The sequence below is a fragment of the Cardiocondyla obscurior genome, linkage group LG12 (genome assembly GCF_019399895.1).
Source record: "Cardiocondyla obscurior isolate alpha-2009 linkage group LG12, Cobs3.1, whole genome shotgun sequence".
NCBI classification, from domain to species: domain Eukaryota; kingdom Metazoa; phylum Arthropoda; class Insecta; order Hymenoptera; family Formicidae; genus Cardiocondyla; species Cardiocondyla obscurior.
The window spans coordinates 2395228-2417058 of NC_091875.1; the positions used below are offsets into that span (position 1 = coordinate 2395228).

At 42.7% G+C, this 21831-nt stretch overlaps 3 protein-coding genes across 3 annotated transcripts in view; 2 read left to right on the forward strand and 1 right to left on the reverse strand.

The window, feature by feature from the left end:
• Nucleotides 1–16738, forward strand: part of LOC139107359 (uncharacterized) — an 85687-nt gene extending 68949 nt beyond the window's left edge. Inside the window, exon 4 of the mRNA XM_070664925.1 lies at nucleotides 11825–16738. The gene's annotated coding sequence lies outside the window, so the exon portion shown is untranslated. The remainder of the gene's footprint in view (nucleotides 1–11824) is intronic.
• Nucleotides 445–8770, reverse strand: F (espin protein forked; the record flags this gene model as incomplete). The annotated part of the gene is made up of 11 exons (XM_070664234.1): nucleotides 445–1860; nucleotides 2412–2602; nucleotides 2709–2884; nucleotides 3073–3422; nucleotides 3984–4236; nucleotides 5488–5636; nucleotides 5828–5900; nucleotides 6010–6188; nucleotides 6567–6762; nucleotides 8179–8452; nucleotides 8615–8770. Coding segments are annotated over 11 exons (2238 nt in total), but the record flags the coding sequence as incomplete, so codon positions are not given.
• A 417-nt stretch (nucleotides 16739–17155) lies between the features above and the next one.
• On the forward strand, nucleotides 17156–21292 carry Hgo (homogentisate 1,2-dioxygenase). The gene is made up of 8 exons (XM_070664924.1): nucleotides 17156–17317; nucleotides 17499–17634; nucleotides 17939–18081; nucleotides 18153–18339; nucleotides 18416–18595; nucleotides 18702–18925; nucleotides 19058–19184; nucleotides 20383–21292. Exons 1-8 carry the CDS (start codon nucleotides 17300–17302, stop codon nucleotides 20709–20711), a joined length of 1344 nt encoding a protein of 447 aa, XP_070521025.1. The 5' UTR covers nucleotides 17156–17299; the 3' UTR covers nucleotides 20712–21292.
• Nucleotides 21293–21831: the final 539 nt, after the last annotated feature.

A 21831-nucleotide genomic window follows, 5' to 3' on the forward strand; every position in this document is an offset into this window, starting at 1 on the left:
CGTTCTCAGTGTCGTAACGAAGGCTGCGTGCGATGAAGCGACGAGGTAGCAGAGGCAGAGAGAAAGAAAGAGGGGCACGACCACGCACGTCACGGACGTTGGCGATTGTGTACAATGACGTGCTTTGTTCGCAGCGTCAAAGAGAAGATAAATGCGCCCTATCAAATGGACGGCTAAGGGCTTTTCCTGCTCCTACCCTCCGCATTAGCCTAAGGGAAAAGTATTTTGCGAGAGACCGCTGACCGGAAATGGTTTTCCTTTGTATTGGAAAGAAAATGCAGACCTGAGCTCGGAAGCACTTTAGACAAACATTCAGATGTGTAAAATACATCATGTACTATATTTTTCCTCATATATGTTTTTTTCTTTTCCTTTTTTTTTTAAATTGCTGTAATTGTTCAAATTATTTGTGCAAGAGGGAAAAATAATCACCCGAAGCGTATAGTTTCAAGACGTTATTAATTATACAAACATCATATAGAAATATCAGTTATATACATACAGTTTCTCTTAAGTGATACGCCGTAGATTTACTCCGTTCAATGATATCGCGATTAAGGGGTTAGTACAATTCCATGCCGAAGATATCTCGCGTTCGTTTCTTGCCCCGTTATTTCACGAAGATAAATCTCTTCGCGAAGTAGCGGAAGATAACTGTTGTCCGAGCGATATGTTGTAACGTGCCAGACGTTATCGTAACGCCGTAGTTATTAATCAACGTCGGCATTAATTCGCCGATCTGTCGCTTCAGCGTTCTAATGACTGTAATTGGTAGTTACCAGGCACATTCGCCGCGCCGCTGATGTTCTCTCCGACACGATTAATTAGGCCTAGAATCACCAACTGTCCCTTCGGACACTTTGCATGATTGAACGCCAAGTGAAATGCCCGTCGAAGTAAACGAAAATCGGCATTTCCATCGAAGTTCAGAAATTAATTGAGAATAGTACTTGAGGAAACGAAACGTTCCGCGTTTTCTATTTTCTTTTCTTTTTTTTTTTTTGGTCTTTTTCTTTTTTTAGTAACTGACAATGATAGAACTGATCGATGAACGATAACAGGCTGCCTCAAGCTTTACAATACTAACGACTCGTAAGACTTATTCGTATGTATGTACATATGACGCAACGTTTTTATATAATTCAAAACATTAATAATAAGTAATTTCACACAGGTCCAGCACATGTTTATTTTCGTATGGTGCGCAATTTTTACAAAGCGATTACTACACTTCCTGCAAATAAATATTTCAGTAATCGTTTCCTCGGGGAAGTTAACCGGCGAATTACTCGTAAGTTTTCATTCCTTTTTCACTCCGTCGTGGAATATTATATTTTCTAAAAGATATATTTGAGGCATCGCGAGCGAGGCACTGCGATGAAGTGCATAGAATGCTTTCGTAAATTTCTCGCTCTTGCCCCCACGTTTTAGAGAATGACGAATTCCGCGTTGCGTAATTCCGTAATACCATCGTATATGTTTATTATCTAAACTAGCGAGATATATCTATCTCGCATTCACTCTTTTCGTGCCACGCGAGCTCCGTTGAGCTCCGGGAAGGACTTCGTGATACACGAAATCGCGCGTTTTCTTACGGCAAACGGGAGAGGCGTTCGCAATTAATCGAGGATGTTGAGCTTGCTGTTGGTCTTCCGTAATTGCGCCCGCCAAGGTATGATCTGGCCGTCGTCGGAGTCATCCTTGGCATCGTCCCGCTTCTCGTCGGCTTCAGGCTTTTCTTCCTTCTTGATGACGCACGAGACCGCCGCCGGCGCGGCGTCTTTCTTCGGGCTTATCGTCGCCTCGAATTTCGACGTCGATGTACTCGCCGACGTAGGTATCAGTTGCGTCTGATTCAGTCTGCAATCAAACCGACAATTCGACACTTGAACAACTTTCCACATTAATATTCCAAAAAATAAATTAAACCCTCTTCTTCTCGATATTATTTCTTATTCGCTTAGAAGTAAAAAGAAATAGAAAAAAAATAATGTACACTTTGAATAACCAGCTTCTGTACTCGAAAACGACATGAGTATCTCTTATCAGACGGGCTAATCTTTTAACGCGCGCGTAAAACATTATTCATATCGTGCAATTCTGCACGTGGCGCGAGACGGAGGAACTTAAAACCAATTGCAACAAGGGGCAATTGTAATATCCGCAATAATTGAAGCACTTAGTATATTCCCCCTCTTGGGCTAAAAATGGAGTTGAATCTTGTAAAAGAACGGGAGACGAATCTATTCCGAAAAGCAACGCACAATCCAAGTACGATTTTCTGACGAGCGGTTAAAACATTCCTCGCCTGTTGTAAGACTTCGCCGTAATTAAATTCTAGCTTTCTCTATCTCGTCGAGAAATTCAGTTGCATCATTGATTTATCGATATGAGCCCATTAATCTCCGTACTTTTTTTCTTCGTTGTCCTTCTTGGCGAGGAGCTGCCGTTTCCACGGCGGAATCGCCTTCTGCCGCCTTTCCTCGTTTTCTCGCGCTATCTGTTCCTCGAGCTCCTTTTTCGCTCTTTCGGCAGCTTTGCGGGCCAACATCTGTCGCTTCCAAATCGGTATTACGTTTCCCGAGCTATCCTTTTCAGGGATCTTAAAAAAAATAAAGAAAAAAAAAAACAAGTTAAAATTTCTTTTAATTTCGTAAAAACATTAGAAGCGGAGGAAAAAAATAAAACTTTTTTAAAAGCAATCTTACCTGATCAACGAAATTCGTAACGCTGAACGCCTTGCTAATTTCCGACATGAGGTTTTGCTCCTGAGTTTTCTCGACCTGCGCTCTCTCCACCTTCAGCTTTTTGATTCCGGGTATATCTTTCGTGCGCTTCAGCTCGGCGATTAGGTCCGTCTTTTGCACGAAGAATGGCTCCGAAACTAAAACCAGTACAGTTACATTCGAGCCCGTCCGCGATTTTATTTTACAAATCTCGCAGCGAGGTAATGTGATCTTATATATTAATTTGGTGTAGCAACGCGCGGCAGCCATGAACTCGGAATTCCTACGCTCGAGTTCGCGCAAAAGCGCTAAATTATACGTGCATGTGTGTCGCGGGCTAGCTTACCGTTAGTCATGGACACGCTGCGAGGAGGCGGCGCGGAGAAGGTCTTGGTGGCGTTCATCTTCGTGCCGGTGCGTCGCAGCTGTATGCTCGTGAGGTCCTGGATGCTGATAGTGGCCAAGGGCTGCTGCGGGGAACCTTTGGTGCCCTCAGCCTCGCTGCCGGCACCGGCGGTACCCGAGGCCTGATTACTCTGTGCTCGTTGCTGCAGAGGCGACAAGGGCGGCGGCGGAGGGCCCGTAGGAGACCCTTTGGCTTCCTCGCTATTTCTTCGCGCTCCTTTCTCTTCGTCCACGTCCTCCTCTTCGACCTCCTCCGTATTCCGGCTCTGAATGTCCAAGTTGTCCACCGACCTGCGGGCGCGATTTCTCGCATTGTCACGCGAGACAGATAATTAAATAATGGCGCTATTTCTTCTGTTTTTTTGTTACTTTTTTTTATTTTTTAAATTAAATTTAATTATTAAATTGAATTAGAGTCCGAAGTGCTAAACATTCACTCAAGTACTTTTTGTTACTTAAACGTCACGTAACGTGCTATAAAACCGTGCGGTTTCAGGCAATCGTGCAGACACCATAAATAAAACGCTTCAGCTAAATTTTAAATTGCCACTTTCTAAACAATCTAAATAGATTTCTATCTAAGCACATGGAGCAATCCTTATCTTTCGTTATTCGCTTGGTTCTATTCCACGAAGTGCACCGTGCGATTTAAAATATGCAAATCGTTATCGCAGAATTAGTCAGTTAAACAGACGGATAAGAAAAAGAATAAAATAATTTAAAAAAAAAAAAAAAAAAAAAAAAAAAGGCATTGGTCACTTCGGCTGACGGATGATCTACACGTAAGAGATCACGGGACAGACAGAAGTTAGACACTTTGACGTACGTAGCGTAGCAGGAAGGATCACTGACCTCGCCTTCGACAGGCTGTTCTTAGACGTCACCTTGCAGATGCTCTTCAGGTACTCCGAGGGCTTGATCAGGGTGTTGGAGTCCGCGTTTGCGAACTTCGGCGGTATGAACGGCAGCACCATGTGCCTGTTTACCAGGTGGGACGCCTGGCTCGCTTTAATTTCGTCCGCGTCCGCCGGCGCACTGGCGGGACCCGGCACTTCCGGCTGTTGTGGATGCTCGCCGGAGGATGATGCGTCGGACTTGTTGGCCGCTGTTCCGAGACCGACCAGCGAGCGTTAGAGAAAGAAAGAAACGGAGATAGACGGGGAGATAGAGAAGGTGGAGTAAACGCTAAAGAAGTAAGCGAAGAGAGAATGATAGAGGGGGAGGAGAAACGGGGAGAGGGCCGGCTCGTTATATCCTTTAAGCATTGGACGACGGTCGTTACCGAGGGGCAAGTGAAATCTAGGTAAGTATATTATATGCCCGGTGAGTGCCATGGTCTAGTAAGTGAGGCCACCTCCGCTGAACATGATCCGCTAACAGTTTAATTAAAGCCCGAAGTATACGGCGTGCAGCCCAAATCGAGATCGCGACGGGGTAAGCCTCTTTCCCTCCCCTGCCTTCCGGCGCTCTTGCGATCGCAGCCCGAGTCGGGCCAATTAAATTCGCGGTCCTGATTAACATCTGCGAATTAATTTCGCCTTGATTTTCATTGTATAAACAGCCGGTCGATTTAGCTAATTGCCTTTACATTCGTATCGAAGAGTCGGCCGTCGTGAACGTCGGGGCAATTACCGCAGCGATGAAAACATGGTAGCATAGAATTATATACACAATATATAACGGAGCCTCCGCATTTCCTGATGATCCGGTAGGGGCTTCAACAAATTTGTTGTTGATCTTTTTCTCCGACAAAGAAAAAAAAAAAAAAAAATTAACTCATTACAGCGGAGATAATTAAATTATAGATATATTTTTTTAATTACGGAAGCACTAAATGTCGAAGACGGGGTCCGAAATTTACCGGAATATACCGGCGTCATTTACACAGATCGACTCGTTAAGTAAAATCTGTCGAGGAAGTAATTGAGAGTACAACGGTCTTCGACCGGTAGTCGTAAAACATCGGCCATGAAATCGTTCGTGCGTGGCGATCTCTTTCGCGATTATTGCGAAATTATGGTTATTTCGCATTAAAAGGATGTCCTCTTACTTATCGTTTCGACACCTAGTGGTAGGTATCTATTTTAGGGCGCGAAATTACTTTGACGGCTGCGGCAATGCTCCGATAAGTAACGGATTTTCTTGCGATCCGCGGCTTTGGCCTTTCGAGGCTGAAATCGCGAACAAAGGGAGGGAGGGGAGAAACGCCCGATGTGGATCGAGCGGATTTTTCCCGCGTGGAAAATGTCAGGTGAACGTGCGTGCACGCGTTTCGGGTTGAAGTCGGGCTGGCAACTTTCACGCACGCGGTAATTTCGCAACGAGAGGAAATGGGCGTCGAAAAGCGGTTTCTCACCAAGGGACTCGGGCCTGCCATCCTGGCCGCTTCCTCGCGAGTCCTTCTTGTCGGCGGCCGCATCCGCGTGCGGTTTCGCGTTCACCAAAACAACCACGACGTCGTCGTCCGGCGGCGGCGGCGGCGGCGGTGGCGGCGGTTTCGAGAGACTAAAGAAACAAAAATTGTACTTGCTACGGTGATACACGCGAGAAATGGGAAAACGGGCAACGACGGCGAAGAGGAGAGAGTCGCGTCGCGCGGATAACGAGCAGCTTCGCCGTTCGATCGACTTTCGATCGAGCTTTCCTCCTTTTATTGGCGTAAGCCCCCGATCCAAGTACCGATTCGTCCTACTTACCTAGGTCCGCCGTTGCCATTTGCGCGGGTCTCCTTTTCACTTTCCATGTGCGTGTTAGACGAGTCCTTCCTTTCTGTAAGCCGAAACAGAAACGCGTATTGGTCAATCGGAATTGTTCTCGTCGTCATGCTCGTCGCACGTTTCTTTTTTTTTTTTTTTTTTCTTTGGCACTTTCAACGTACCGTGTAACATTTCCGCGGTCGCTTTGATCCCTGGCTTGCCGATCCGTTCGCTGCTACTGTGCCGCGACAAGGACGGAGTGGACGTCGTCGAGGAGAGGCCGTGGATCTCGCTGCTCATATTTGACGATTCGCTGGCGCTGCTGGACCGACTGTACCGCCTGTCGATTTTTCGAGAACGACTGAAACGTCACAGACGATCTGTTTCGCGAATCCACGAACCCGAGGCTATTGTCGGAAATAGACTCTAATCTCACTTGCGATTAAACACCTGACACGAGCTCGCTTATCTCTGCGATAAATGACGGGCGAGAAAAATAGCGATACGACGCCGTTCTTCGAAATCTTTTAACGATTGCAGAAACAGTCTCGTTTCGCGACAGAGTTACACAACGTGCCAGCTGTTACTTCAATACTGCTTACCTCCGCACCGTTCGTATTACTATCTGACATTTCGCTGCGCTCGTCAAAATTCTCCCTCGACACGAGTTCGACAAATTGTGATTCGTGGCATTGCGAGAACGACTTAACGACCAAATTGAATTAGCAGAATACGTTACCTGCTGTCGGAAGCATTGTCCGCCGGCTTTTTCCGGGATGACGAGCTCACGCTGCTCGTTTCTTCCTGCCTCACGCAGATCTGCTCGTAAGCGTGATCCGTGGACTCCCTTGCGATCTCGGAACGCGCCGCATGTCCGTTGCCTGTGTGCGGTCGCCCGACGAATCCGCCGTTGTTGATGTGCACGTCCACTTTCACTGAAAGCCGAAGTCGCGTTCGAAATATTACGTATCGCACATGAGAAAATTGCATCCAATAAAAAAAAAATTATTTTAAAAGAAAAAAATTAAATTAAAAGCCAGCATCACGTTTGAGAAGTTCTCCCAAGCATCTTCGGCCAAAGCTCGTCTTCGCGATTCGTAAAATTTATCGTAGGATCGTTGTATTCAACTGTGCCTTCATCAACCACTGTGTCACGAAATTTAAATAAATCATGAAAGAAAACCAGCACATATAAATTGACTTAAAAAATTTAATTATTAAAATATGTTAAAAAAAAGTTTTTTTTTAATTTTCTGTGCTGATTTTTTTAAGGTTTTTTTTTGTAAAAAAAAAACTTGCGATTAAAATTCGAATTTTTAGTAAAATGCAATCTCTTATCTCTCCAGTTGGATCTCGCGCTGCATTGGCAACTTTTACGCGCTCCGCTGCAACTGGCGCGGTCCATCGATCGCAGTTTTTATTGCTCTTACTTATTAAGAGCTGCATCGCACAGCACAGCTTAACGGTATCCTCGGTAAATCGCGCGCAAGTCTTTAACCCGATTTCGCGGAGCTCGCGAGTTGTCCGCGACGTGTGTGGCTTTTTTCACTCCCCTTGACAATTACCCAGGTATTTCTCTTTCTTCGTGATCAATCGTGCAACATTTTACCACGCACTCACGTGTGCCGCTTGTAAAACGAGCGATTAAATTTATTGCTTGCAAGGTAAAACGTAATGAAAACAATTGCGACTTGAATTCCCTCGCGGATCTTCCTCGACAAAACGTTAATTTACGTGCGACTTTTATATTAATTATTTTAATTAATCTTCAATTAACATTATAATTTACAAAATATATAACCATAATCGGTTGAAAATTTAACGCGGATCGATGTACAAAGCGAAAGCAATAATGGCAAATTTATTTATTTGCTCGATCGTTGAGACTTCGCAAATATCGTTAAGAAAAGCGAAAGAAGAATGGAAAGATGATACCGAATGTCGGATGCGAATCGAGGTCGGCCTCCAACTGGTGGCTGTCGAGAAGCGACGGAATGGATAGGGTGTCTCAAATTTATCGTCTCGAGCTTATTGTGTCACGCGCGAATAATTTAATCGACAGAATTAATCGTCTCTTCGACTTTTATCTCGCGCCTTTTCAGCATCTCTGAACTTTCGCATTCCACGCTTCAGTAGCCAAAACATTCAATCAAGATCTTATTAAGAATACGATACGCCGTTTATTTTTACGAGCGAATTAACGTCGCGAATCCGCGTCGAGTTCGCACGATCGCCTTTCGGGTAAGAGTCCTTTTCGTTTTCGACGACCGGTCGCCGGGATATTTTCCGGACACCGGGTGTAGCGCGCGTTGTAATACGGCGACGAGAGGTATCTGGGACGTGCTACTTACCAGTCAGAGTCTCGTCTTTCCTCTCCGGCATGCCGCGCTGCTCCGCCGCGACGCCGTTCCGCGTCTTCTCGGCGTCGCCGAACAGCCGCGTGATCCTGGTGTAGACGAGATCGTGCGGGCTGTGCAGGTAGAAGGACTCGGCCGCATCCTTGGGCCTCGGCGGCTCGCCGATATACGCGCTCATCGGATTAATGTAGATACCGTCCCGCGGCCGAGAGCCCGGCGGATGCAAAAAGAAAGGCTCTTGGAACATGCCGCAGCCGCGTAACGAGCACTGCAATTTTGATAACGTCTTTATCGGAGATAAAGAGAAAAAAGAAAAGAAGAATTAGAAAAATTATTTACTCGTCGAAATAGGGTTTTACTCAATTTTTTTTTTTTTTTTATACTGGGCAGGAAGTATGTACGTGCGTTTTATGACTGAATGCATTTTCACCTTGTCGATGGAGCTCGCGACGCAGCTGCACGTGGTGGTGTCACTCATATGGCCTGAGTATTCCGACCCGGCACGATCCCTGGCCATCTTCGGGGTGACATTAGGAGGTGGAGGCTTACCGGTCTCCTGCTGCGTACGAGGGACAAGTAAAGAGATCGATTAGAATCAGATCGGTGTTTATCCGCAAGCTTATCCGGTCGGAACGAACTCGATTTTAGACGCGGAGCCTGTCCGCGGAAGCGATCGCCTCGTTCTTATTAAACGAGCAGTAAAAGCGCCCGAATTTCCTTTCTCTTTTTTTTTCTTTTTTTTTTTCGCTCGCTATTCTCCCGAGCTCTGCAGCTCGTTTCCTTTACGAGCCACAATTGATTACATCTGTCGAACAGTATGTACGCGGACTTGTGATAATCCCCGTTGCTTAACAGCGATTACCCGCGGTTGCGCAAAAGTCTGGGCTTGACCTCGTTCGCCGGAAAAGTTTACTCCGTGGAAGAAAAAAATGTCGATGATTCGGCAAACGTGACGAGAAGGCTATTGTTGTCACGGGAGATTATATTTACTTGCAATTAGACGTGTAACCTCGTAAGCGACTCGTAGTAGTAAGGAAAGTGGAAGCGCGCAGGCTCGCGGTTAAAGCTCCTGTGTAATTTTCGCTGAAGAATTATAAGACATTACATATTTATCTTTGCTAAGTTCAAGTTAACCGACACTGCCAGTCGCTAGCCGGATTATTTCACGTTTTGTTAGACCGGTAACCCGCTGACACGCTGATTAGATTTTACCGTAAGCTACCGGAGCTCGTAACTCCTTTCCTGCCATAATTCCACGGTACGCATGGAAATTGCGCGCCGCCGCTTCTCAGTCGCTCTCGTTTCATTGAGGTGAAACCGCGCGCTTGATACACAGCGCAAGACGCCAACTAGAGTCCAATTAATTTAATAAAAAAAAAAAAAATAAGAATATCCGACAAACGAGGAACGTCTTTTTCTGGAACGCGGATATCCTTTCTTTGCGAAACAAATAAAATTTTTTAACAGCGTTGCAATTAAAAATGTATTTACAATCAAAGTTGTCTAGAATTGATAAGATTTCTTATATCGCGCGAGATCTTTTCTTTCAAACGATACTGAAGGCTAAAAAAAAAATGATGAGCGATTGAAAGATCGGTTTTTGAGCTACTGAACGTTTTAGCGTTGCGGAAATACACTTGTGCGTCGTACCGGCGTTGTTATGCAAATTCGCGTGCGATGTGCTTGGCCTGTGGCGTAATTGGGTCGCGTGATGAAAGAAGGAAGCGAAAGAAGAGCGCGCGATCGCGTAAGAGAACGAGATTTCGTCTCTGCGGAGCAACAAAAGTGACGAATCTCGCTCGGTCGTTCGGCTATGCGAGAAAGTGGTTTAAACACTTTAAACGATTTAGTAGACGACGGCCGCGCGCACGTGTTTTTAATTTCCGTGCCCGTCGAGAGGAGAAATTCGCGTCGCGAGATCTCTCGCCGTCCTCGTGGATCAATCAGCCTCTCATGATCGCTATCTCACCAATCGTCAACTCGTACCGTAAAATCAACCTTGTTTCGTCTTATCTTATTTGTTTGATTACATTTTTTTATATCCGAGACGAGTGTCCCCGTCTTCTCGCTCTCGTCAAAGTTGACAAGAGAAAACGCAATCGTGATTTCACAGTCTGTTGCATTTTTATTGACTTCTTGGGCAGAGACGGCTGCGTGATGCCCCGGGTGGCGTCACGGGTCTTTACCAAGGTATGAAAATGTATCCGTGACAAAACGGAATGACGGATGCTCGCGACTCGATGATTTCGCCGGGATGTGATGGGCACCACCCCGGAAAAAAATTCCCGTCCACGCGAATTCTTTTTCTGTGTGTCGTGCGCATTGCGATACGCGCCAACGACACGCTTTCCGCTCAACCGGGTGAAGGCCGAAAAGCAACAAAACAAAAAAAAAGAATTAAAATTTGAAACGAAAGAGACGAGAGCGTGAAAGAGCGTGTTTTTTACTTTGCAAGCGGGATCTTTGGCCTTTAATGAAATGGGTAATTATAATAATGAACTCTTCGCGATGTTGATTGCTGCGCGATCACGCGAGGATCTCCTTGACGTCGATCAAATCATGGATTGCTTTAATAGTCGGTTCATTGCCCACCGTAATGACGAGCAACGTTTGGCGCATTCTTGCTTCCGAGTGAACAGCCTCCTCGCCCGGTGTCTCGTACTTTTTTTTTTTTTTTTTTTTTTTTTTACCGCGAGTCGTAGTAAGCAAATTCGTGTGAGAGATCATTAGAAAGCTATGGATTCGTAGCTGTTACATCTTTATTGTCGGATCGGTGATTTTAGACACGCATCGAATTAAATGTATCGGCTTCGAGAAAGTCGATAAAAACTTCCTTCTTCTAATTTCACTTTAAAATAGATATAACGTATACTTCGATCGTTACTGTTCTTACTACGTAAACTATTGGAAATAAAATATTCAAAGAAACTTAAAGATATGTGAAACGTTTATTTTTATTTTTTTTTTTAAGTAAGATAATTAGTTAGGTAATCATCACTTTCTACTAAAACAAATTAAAAGTAAAAATAAAAAAAGTGAAAAGTCGTATTAAAAAAAATAAAAAAAATAAAAAAATAAGAGAAAAAGAAAGTCGAGCGAACTTAATTCTTTCGTGGAATTATTCATTTACGTTTATTATTTCGTGTTTAGGCTACAGCTAGTGGTTTCATTTTGCGCATGAAGTTGCAACATTTTTATTGTTGCGGATAACGCCGCTCCAAAGTCTCTTTAACCTCATTATCGGCCGTGAACCGCGTCGCATTATATGTCTTTCTTATCACTGCAAGCGTTGTCACGCAAGTGGTTGACGTTCAAGGTGCAGCAGCGAAAGATCGGAGTCTCATGCGTGGAACTGACCCCCGCAAGGCCGACTCGCAACTCTGCATAATGCTACTCATGATACCGCGATTTCGTTTCATTCACGATAAAACGAGCGTGCGTGTTGATCAATTGAATGTGGCTAATAAACCGTGATTAAAATTCTCATTAAAAAAAAAGAAAAGAAAAGAAACTAATAAATTTGTGAACATTAAAGAAAAAAATGGGTGCACGACTGAAAAAGTTTTTTTTCAAAATTTAAACAAACGATTGTTGAACTGGTTTATTATATTTTACAATTGTATAATTTTTTAATTTTCAGCCGTCCAAATGTGATACTTCGAATTAAATTAAACGCATGCTGCGCATTTATTCCGACAAAGCTCGAGACCGCCATATGTTGCGCTGAATTTACGAGAGAATAAGTGTGTCAGCGGTCGTGGATTAAATTAATATCCGACAAGAATCCCGCCAGTCATATGGGCAGCGTGCATTTTGGATATCAGCTTTACGATCTTTCGCTCCGATCTTCGGCGCGGAAACGCGCGTGTAAGTATGCATTTTCCTATTTACACGCATGAACGTTTGCGCCGCTCATTACGAGTGAAAAGTAGCAGCTATTAGATTTGCACGCAAAACCGGATCGTACGATAGAAACCGTGGATCTTCGTTACAGTCAGCCGATTTTACTAACTTTCAAGTCACCGTCGAGAAGCCTGATATTAGCACAGAGTCAGCCCTTTGAATTCAAACTATCAACTTACGTTTAGTATGAAAAAAAGCTGCACGCATATTATTAAAAAAAAAAAAAAAAAAAAAATTTAGGCAGCCTGATATTTTTAACTACTTAAAGCAAATTTAAATACATAATTTTATAAAGTATCTACTGGAGAGTTCAACGCTAAACGCTGCCTTTTGAGAGTAGTACTCGCGACATTACGGTACTTATGGATTACGGTTCACTTACATATACACCCATGCAAAACCGGATTTTGCCGCCGCCGAGTAAGCGCCGAATGTGAAACTAAAAGCTTCGGGTCGCTGTTCAAGCAAGTCCTCTCCGTGCCAGAAGAAGACGCAGATTTCGCTCGATCTTCCCGTCCATCTATCGGAGCACACGCTGCCGCTGTCCCAGTTCGAATCAGCCAAGACTCACCGAGGCTCGTGCCGTCAAGGCCGTTTATCCGCGGGTCTCTAGTATGACCGGAGGCAACGGTACTTCCGCTTCGCGTCGGTCGAACGGCTGATCTTCGTCGCGCTCCGTACAAGTCCGCTGAAGGGCTCCTTCAAACTTTAGTTAAACTCTTCGACGACTTCCGTCTAATTTTTCTTAAGCACGCATGGCTTTTCCAACGCGAATGCGGAACCGATTTCTCGAAGAGTATCTCGAAACTTTCGCAGGTGTTTTTTCGCTTGATTATCCTCGCACTTTAGAGAACGGAATCCTCTGTAGATTCAAACGTCGAGCTGGCTCCGCGAAAAGGAACGTGTCTTCAAACGTAGTCCTCCGGCTGTTCCCGGTTGAAAATTATGAAGGAGTCAGGTCCCATGGAGCCGTCGTCGGTTATACGATCGCGATGGCGTTTCCCGCTGGCTCTTGCCAGCTTGGCGAACACGTCCGGTCAGCGTGAGCGGGCGCGCGACTATGACTGCGAGCTAACACCGGAGTCACGCGCGAGTTAGCACCTGCCGACAGGTTGGGTGACGCGGGTCGATTTCTCGACCGGAGCTCCGGCGATATCCCGCGCGGGTTTTCCACACCGATCGACGTCTGGGGAAGAGAACGTAAGCGCGTTCGCCCGCACAGGCCGGGCTGCCCTTTTCCGGGCCAACTTCCAGAATCTGTCGGCCGTCTAGATGGAGAACAGCAAAGCGTGAGCGATCGGGAAACGGGCGTGCGGGTGACGGTCGGCCAACGAACTCACGCGAGTCTCTCTCGGAGGCCGGTGCTTGCCACCGGTGCGAGCGCAGGAGGCGGCAGACCGGGACTCTCTCGCCACTCTCGAGCAGATCGTCGAGAACTCACCTGCTCTCGCCTAACGTTTCGAGGTAGGGATGCAGCTCTGCGGTTCTCCACCGGAGGAGATCTCACGCATCTCGTGCTTTTACCTTTCCTCGCACTTATAGTTCTTCCGATTCTTGTCGATTTTATTCTTTTTTTTTTTAAATTTTTTTTTAGTATTATTCGTATCCTGAGAGTCAAACGATGTTTGAAGAACTCTCTCTGCGTAGAAGCTAAGGGCAACAGCGTGCGTTTCTAATTTATTAATCTTCAAGTATGTCATACGAGAAAAAACGGGAATATTTGTTTCTCGTTTAAATCATAATTTTAATTGGAACGAAATTTTAATATAATCCAGGTATTAGCGAAAAAAAAAAAATTTGCATCTATCCGTGCCTGTTAATAGTTCGGAGAGAAGACGACGCGCGCCTTCTTGAAAAGTAAGCGCGACCTAGAAAGCGTGCACGGGATCGAACTCTTTTTCCTCAGGTGTGCATCTGTGCATTCCCCGTTAGTTCTCTCTTCTGAGATGCAAAAGGAAGTCCTCTCTCGGAACAGGGAGATGGAAGAGAGAAGCCGCTGCCACCGCGAGGTGGCACCGCTCTTTCCTCTCTTCGGCGTAATTTTATCTCCTACCAAGAAGAGAATTCCTCGCCACCACCTTGCTCAATCCCACTACGCCTAACTGTAAAGAATAATTCCCTGCCGTTGACGTTGGGTCGCGTATCTTCTTTCAGGTGCTACAACGAGCTCCGAGCGGTCCGCGAGCCCTATTCACAAACGTTTATGAATAGAGGCTCATAAATTGAAAATTTTTCCAACGCCATTTCTCGCGAATGTACCATTTCCGAATGATCTATCGTTGAATTAAGCGATTCCAAACACCGCTTGAAGAAAGTTAAGTCTTTCAACGTAGATCATTTCCTTTCTGCGTTTCTTTTTAATAACGCAGATTATAGAGAGATTATTCCAGTATTTTCTCTTCTCGCGACCAACTAAACGAGTAATATCAGTAGTCCGGGTATCAAAGGAAGGCCAAAGTCATTGCTTTTCATTATTTAAAATATATATAATCTATATTCGCGGCATAAGAGATTATTGAAGACCTTCGATATTTATTCGTTTAATCCACCTTCACTTTTCAATAATTGTAATTTCAGTAATTTGTAATCGCTGCTTATCGACGAAACTCTTTCGCCGTTTCTCTCGCTGAAAATCTGCACTTTTAATCGAACGAGAATATGATTAAATGTCAGGATTACTAGTTTGTTGGAATTAATGGACGTGAAATCAATAAATCCAAGATCATAAGTTCAGCGCTAGTTAATTATACCATGTGAAAGTGGGCTGGGCGTTAATTAACTTTTCAACAATTTTGCATTTTCCGTCGCGGCTGAAAATAAAAACTAGTCCGAGCGGAGTTTGCGTCGTCAACGGTTCAAGAATTTATTCGCTCTCCGATCCACGGCCGGTCTCTTATCGAAAAAGCCTGAGACTGTCGCTCCGATTTTTGTTAGTTCTAGAACCAGTTGGATCAGTATTGCGCAATGTACAGAGTGCAATAGAATCTTTTTTTTATTATTTTTTGTGTATCAAAGCCCATTTTTGTAGAAGCACATACGCGAGAGCAGGCTCCGTCGTAAATTAACTTAAGCCTAAGACGCCCAATTGCTTTTATGGGTAACTAGATGCGAATAAAAACGATATAAATGCAGTGTAAAATTTAACGTCGAGGAAATCTATTGACGTGCGGGCTATTGTTTTGCGGAAGAAAATAGAACGTGTCTGTGACGATAGCATTGTCCTATTGGCCCGTAATGTTACACTTTTATAAATCATTTTATTGGTCCAGCCATGATATGGGATTGAAGGCCGAGCTTCGTCATCTTTGACGTTTTTTTCCTCGATGCAACGATATTTCCGGCTGTAGCAGAAGCTAGATTCCTCTTTTTTTTTTGTTTTATGTCTTCTCGCAACACCGTGTCGCTCACGATAACCACACGTGATCGTATGTAAATTTGATATGCGTTTTAATTATAGATTTCCATTTCGCTTGTTTATAATTATAATATCAAGACTGATATGTAGAAATATTGCGATAATTCGCTTGTGGTGCACGACGAAAAGAAAAAAAAAAAGAACCAAAGGCTTTTCTAAACGAACGTGATCGACTTGTTATTATATGCCATCAGTAAATGACTGATTCTCCACGGTGAAAGTCCGAGAATATGGAGCGCAATTATGACAAATGCCTTGTTTATGGCAAGTGTTGTTTTCTGCATCGTAATCGCGCTTTTCGCGAGCGAGCTTAAATCTGAGGTTCAATACAAATAATTAAAAAAAAAAAAAAAGGTAATAAATAAATAAAAAAATAAAATAAAATAAAAATCCGCAAGTATACAGCTGTACATACAAATCGAATGTACATTACACCGCCAGCGACACAAAGTCACTTTTAATTTAAAGTTACATAAGACATAGCGGTACGCGAATAAAATAACGTTAACGAAAGATATGCAAGTTCGATTTACAATTACTGCGCCGTATTATCAAATAGCAGAAAATGTTGCGAGGCTGTCGATAATGACGGTTAACGATCTGGAATTAAAGTCGCTTTCTTTGCCGCGGCTACATCTGGATTGCAACGCAACGGACGTCTTCGTTGCGATCGTGATTGATGGAAACTCGCGTATAATTACGCTAAAGATGCGAGGAGGCATACTCGTTCGGCGTGACGCAAAACTTTCTCGGCGGTCAACAAACTCCTCGCGATAACCGATAACTAGCCTTCAAGGTGAAAACGATTAGATAAGTATATGGAATCCTTCGGCGATCGCGCACGTATCTTTAATTCGCGCGTGCTACTCGTTTCGGAGGCTGGAAGACGGTTCAATTTGCACAAGAAACCAGACGAGTTCCTGTGTCGATTCGTATTGCCATTCGCTTATCGGGACGAGGATCTGAAAATAAGGGAAATCTAATAATCTTTCGGAAATCTAAGAGATAAGACACGTTGCGATAAAAGAAATACAAGCTAGCCGAGTCTCGTAAACTTTTCGATGTTAATTAAGTAGCCAACAAAACAACGATCATTTATAGTACGACACGTGTGATGCAGTACACGCTTTGCTGCTCGTAAATCTTCCTTAAAGATACGAGCGTTTCCAGCAAATATAATGAAAACCGAATGTCTAATCAGGATGCAAATGCAGACGTATCTTGAAAGAATCTAATTAAGGAGTGCTGCGCTAGGAATTTATTAACCGCTTTTCCTTCGAGAAAAGTGCGTTATTAAAAAATTACCTGCAATCCTCATTGTGTTATTTAAGAGTAAGAAAATTAACAAAGTTCAAGATTCAACGGCTGCTTTTAGGGAAAATATCTAATGTGCGTCAGAGACCGAATTTCATGTGTGAGTACGGTTTGTCTAGTTTGGTAATGTCACCTGATGAACCTGTCTTGTTACGAGTTTGTTTCGGCCGTGAGAAATCTGGCGATAAATAATGTGGTGTGGAACTTCTAGCTCTTCGATTGGTTATCAGAGGAAGCCGTGCCCATTAACGTGGCCGTGCCTACGCGAGTAGTCGCGCTTGATTGGTCTGTGAATAAATAAATATTTTTTTTTTCCTTTTTTTTCTTCCTTTTTTTTTTGTATAATACTAATATCTCGTCGTCACTGCGTCGCATCAGAACGATCGTGTTAGTATAAAACGGAAGAGTGTCGTGGAATTTTCTGTATTTTGTATCAGGAAAAGAAACGTATTCGTAAAGGAGAGGAGAGAATCGCCGGCAGGCATGAAAGACGAGCTGAAGGTAGCAAAACTAATTTTTATTTTAATACAGACTGCGTTTTTCAAAGAAATTAACTGTGCAGTTCTGGTTTTTATTTGTAACGTAAAAGAATTATTTTAAAAAAGTTAAGTAAGAAATTTAATGCGGTGCTTCTCAATTTATTGAAATAATTAGAATTAAAAATGTATTAATTATTTTCTAGTATCTTGTGGGATTCGGCTGCGAGTTTTCTAGCGAAGATGAACGTTGCCCAGGAGCGCTACCCATTGGACAGAACAATCCACAAAAGTGTCCATACAGTCTTTATGCGGAACAATTATCAGGCACAGCGTTCACCGGTAAATAAAATCTCTTTCTTTATTAATTCTTGAAATAACTAGTTTTTGAACGGATGGAAAATCTCGTTGGTTTTGTTACGAAAGAGATAAATGTGTTATTAGTTTAAGTGTGATTAGATTTCTGTTTTCAGTTTCCAACTTGTTTCTTATCAAATTTTTTGATAAAATAAAATCTCGAGATACTGTAAATTCTGTAAGAGTAAACATTGCTTAACTTGAACTTTTTATCAGCATAATTAATAGTTTTTTTTATCTATACAATGTAATATTAAATTAATAATTAAAAATTTCTTTTTTTTTTTAGTTCCACGTAGCCAAAATAAAAGATCATGGCTCTATCGAATAAGACCGTCTGTTGTTCACAGTCCGTTTAAACCCTTTATTAGATGTAATGCCGAGTGTTATGTGAAGAACGATTGGAACGATACTTTTCCTAATCCAAATCAGGTAAATTTTTACGATATTTAATTTTTTCGGGGGAATAATAAGGCTATTAATGATAATTATTTACAATTTAGTTAAGATGGAAGACTTTTGACGTTCCAACCCGACGAGATCCCGAGACCGACTTCATCGAAGGTCTTCACACCCTGTGTGGGGCTGGCGATCCTAAAATGCGTCAGGGTATTGCCGTGCATGTATATTTATGCAACGCATCCATGAAGAATAGAGCTTTCTATAACGCTGATGGTGATTTTCTTATTGGTAAGTGTTAATAGAAAGTCCACTCTTTATTTTTTATTTTTTTTTAGAAAAAGTAATATCGATTTTCAATTTGCAGTACCACAGTTGGGCGCTCTGCAGATTACCACCGAGTTTGGTAAGCTACGATGCGAGCCGAATGAAATATGTGTCGTTCAGCAAGGTATGCGATTTTCCGTGACCGTCTTTGGCCCGTCCCGGGGTTACATTCTCGAAGTTTTCGACAACCATTTCCAGCTGCCCGATTTGGGACCAATAGGTAAATTGACGCTGTTGATTAATAGTTAAATTTTGTTTTCCATTGAGAAGATTCTATCTCTTTATATTTTCTTAATGAACATTTTAATGACTTGGTCAATTTTCAGGTGCAAACGGTTTGGCAAGTCCGAGGGACTTTCAGACGCCAGTGGCTTGGTACGAAGATCGTGAGATCGATTACGAGATAATATGCAAATATCAGGGAAAACTATTCTTGGCCAATCAAGGCCACAGTCCCTTTGACGTAGTTGCATGGCACGGCAATTATGTACCATACAAATATGATCTCAGTAGATTCATGGTCATTAATTCTGTCTCCTTTGATCACTGCGTAAGTAGACATTAAGCAGATATTTAACTGCGCTTCGCGACTTACAAAGAAATTTTTTATTGCAACGAAATTAAGTAGTCAGTCAAATTTTTTATTTATTTGTTGAATTTTTTTTTTTTTTAATTTTGGAAGGATCCATCGATCTTCACCGTGCTGACGTGTCCCACTAACAAACCTGGAACCGCCGCGGCCGATTTTGTTATCTTTCCACCGAGATGGTCCGTACAGGAGCACACTTTCCGACCCCCCTATTATCATCGTAAGTTCTTTTTGAAAGTATATGTCTTTCGCAATCACATATGCGCCGACGTCTGGATGAAACCGGTGTATCTTCAAAAAATTGCAGATTCTTTTTTTTGCCTCTTTTTATTCCTGGGGTCGAATACTCACGGCAAAAATTCAAGTGTGAATATACGTCGAACTCAACTCGGCAGTGTCTTCGTTCCAGAAGAGCGCTCTTGAAAATTGTGCAACCGAGTTGGCTCGGAGAAAACTCGAAATTTTTCCCGGTGACCGGTCGCACAATGTCTCTTTCTCCGATAGGTCGTTTCACCGATTTCCTGCCGCCACGATCACAATCCGATCGATTATGACGGGACGTACCACTTTCGTTCGACATCGCGGCTGTCCTTGTCGTATTTCGCTGCATTATCGCGTTTTCTTGCTGAGAAAGTCCATCGCGTGCAAGGAGAAAGACGTAGGCCTATCAACGAGGTTGCAATCCTCGCGAATTAAGTAATTGAAAACTATAAAACGCGGTTGTTGTCGGCGTTTTAGTGTCCATTTTATGCCGTAGAAGTTGCACACGTTTGAAATTAAAAAAAAAAAAAAAAGGATACATTAATTATTTATATTTCTATTAATTTCCTACTTTTTGTTGAACTTTTTGGTACAGTTAATTTACTTTGTATTTAATCGTGTTTTATATTTTGTATTTTTAAATAATGGAATTTAATTAATTAAATCTTTTTAAATACGTACATTTTTTATAGACACTGCATATTCATATGACTTTGCTAACGTGAAGCTACACAACAATGTAAGAGGTTTTATAGGCATATGTATCTTGGAATATGTTTGAACGCCAGTAAGAGTAGCCGTTCGCTGCTTTCTCCGAGATTTGATAACTAGTATAGCGGCGTATTCAATGCGGGCCATTCTCCACGTTAATGAATAAGTCGCCGGCGCGTGGAGAGCGATAATATGCAAAATACTCGTAATTTCCATTGCAAATCCGACGAGTGCGTCGTTACGCGATCGCGAATAGTGACGTATACGTACCGGTTTTATCGGATTTGTTAACGTATCTATCGATGATTAACATCGACGGATCAAGTCGTCAATACTTAAAGATTCGTTCGACATTTGCCGACGCCTAGTTATACATTTCGCAGAGTTATTAAAGCTTATAGAATATTTATATGCAAACGATATCGACATTTGCTGTCTGGTTTCAGGGAACTGCATGAGCGAGTTTATGGGATTGATAAAGGGACGCTATGAAGCGAAGGAAAACGGTTTTTCTGCCGGTGGCGCGTCGCTGCACTCCATCATGACTCCGCACGGTCCCGATAAACAATGCTTCGAGACCGCGTCCAAGTGCGAGCTTGTGCCAGAACGGATCGCCGACGATACGCAGGCATTTATGTTCGAGACCTCGTACAGCATGGCCGTGACGGAATGGGCCGAGAAGCTTTGCAATAAACTGGACGACGATTACTACAAATGTTGGCAAGATTTACAGAAGCATATCGATCTCGCTGATAAGAAGACGCAAGCCGCTTGACGCGTTAAAACGAGAAGTTTACACGTCGCGATTCGTTCGCCAGAAAGATCTGTTGTTTCAGCTCTCATAATGAACTTTTGAAATCTCCCGTTTCTCTCTTGCGACAGGAAAGTCGCCAGGACCATTATTTTTGGACATTTTATTTTAGCAACCGTATGTCATCTTCAAGAAAAGAAAGCACTGCCTTGAATTATTTTTACGAATATGAAAAACAAGCAAGTCAAAGTCCATTGATGTGTTATTTTAAATAGTTTAGAAGGATATGATAATTGAAATTTGCAGCGTATTGTATACTTATGATTACAAGTGAACTCATGTTCATAGCGACATATTTTGTGATAAGATTGTAACTTTTGTCTGAGATGCGACGTCTACATAAACGTTTCGTGGTGATATCATTTTCCCAGGAAAGAAAACTATTATTTTAACGTATCGCGACAATTTCTATTGTATGAAACAAACGCTTTTATTATCCGCCTAAAAAATACAAAGAAATATGAAAGATAAAAGGATATTTTCATTCTTTTTGCTTTCTCTTTCTTTATCTTACTTGAATTATATCTTGTGTTTAATTTCCGCAATTTAAAGAGCGATATGGCTTTAACACACTTTTGTTAGTTATCTTATCAAAATGTCAAATGCGTCCGGCTACATTTTTCTACGTTTATGTTTTGTCTTGATTTTTGTGTTGTTGTACTGATAATTGTGCGACGCAACAATTGCCGCTGCTACATCTGGATTGCAGCGCTACAGGCATCGCGATCGTGATTGATGGAAACTCGCGCATAATTACGTTAAACATATTAGGAGGCATATTCGTTCGGCGTGACACAAAACTTTCTCGGCGGTTAACAAACTTGTTGCAATAATCAATAACTAGCCGTTAAAATTAAAACGATTAGATAAGATAAATTAATTAGATAAATAAAATTACTATTAAACTTCTCGCCGGAATTTGTACGCTCGTTTTCAGATACGTTTGCTTAAAATACTCGTTTGCTAAAGCAGTTTTCTTTAACGTAGAGAAAGTAAGAGTATATAACACGCGCTCCTTGTGATCTCTAATTACAATAAAAAAATACATTAAAACTCAAATAAATAATATTTAATCATTGATTGC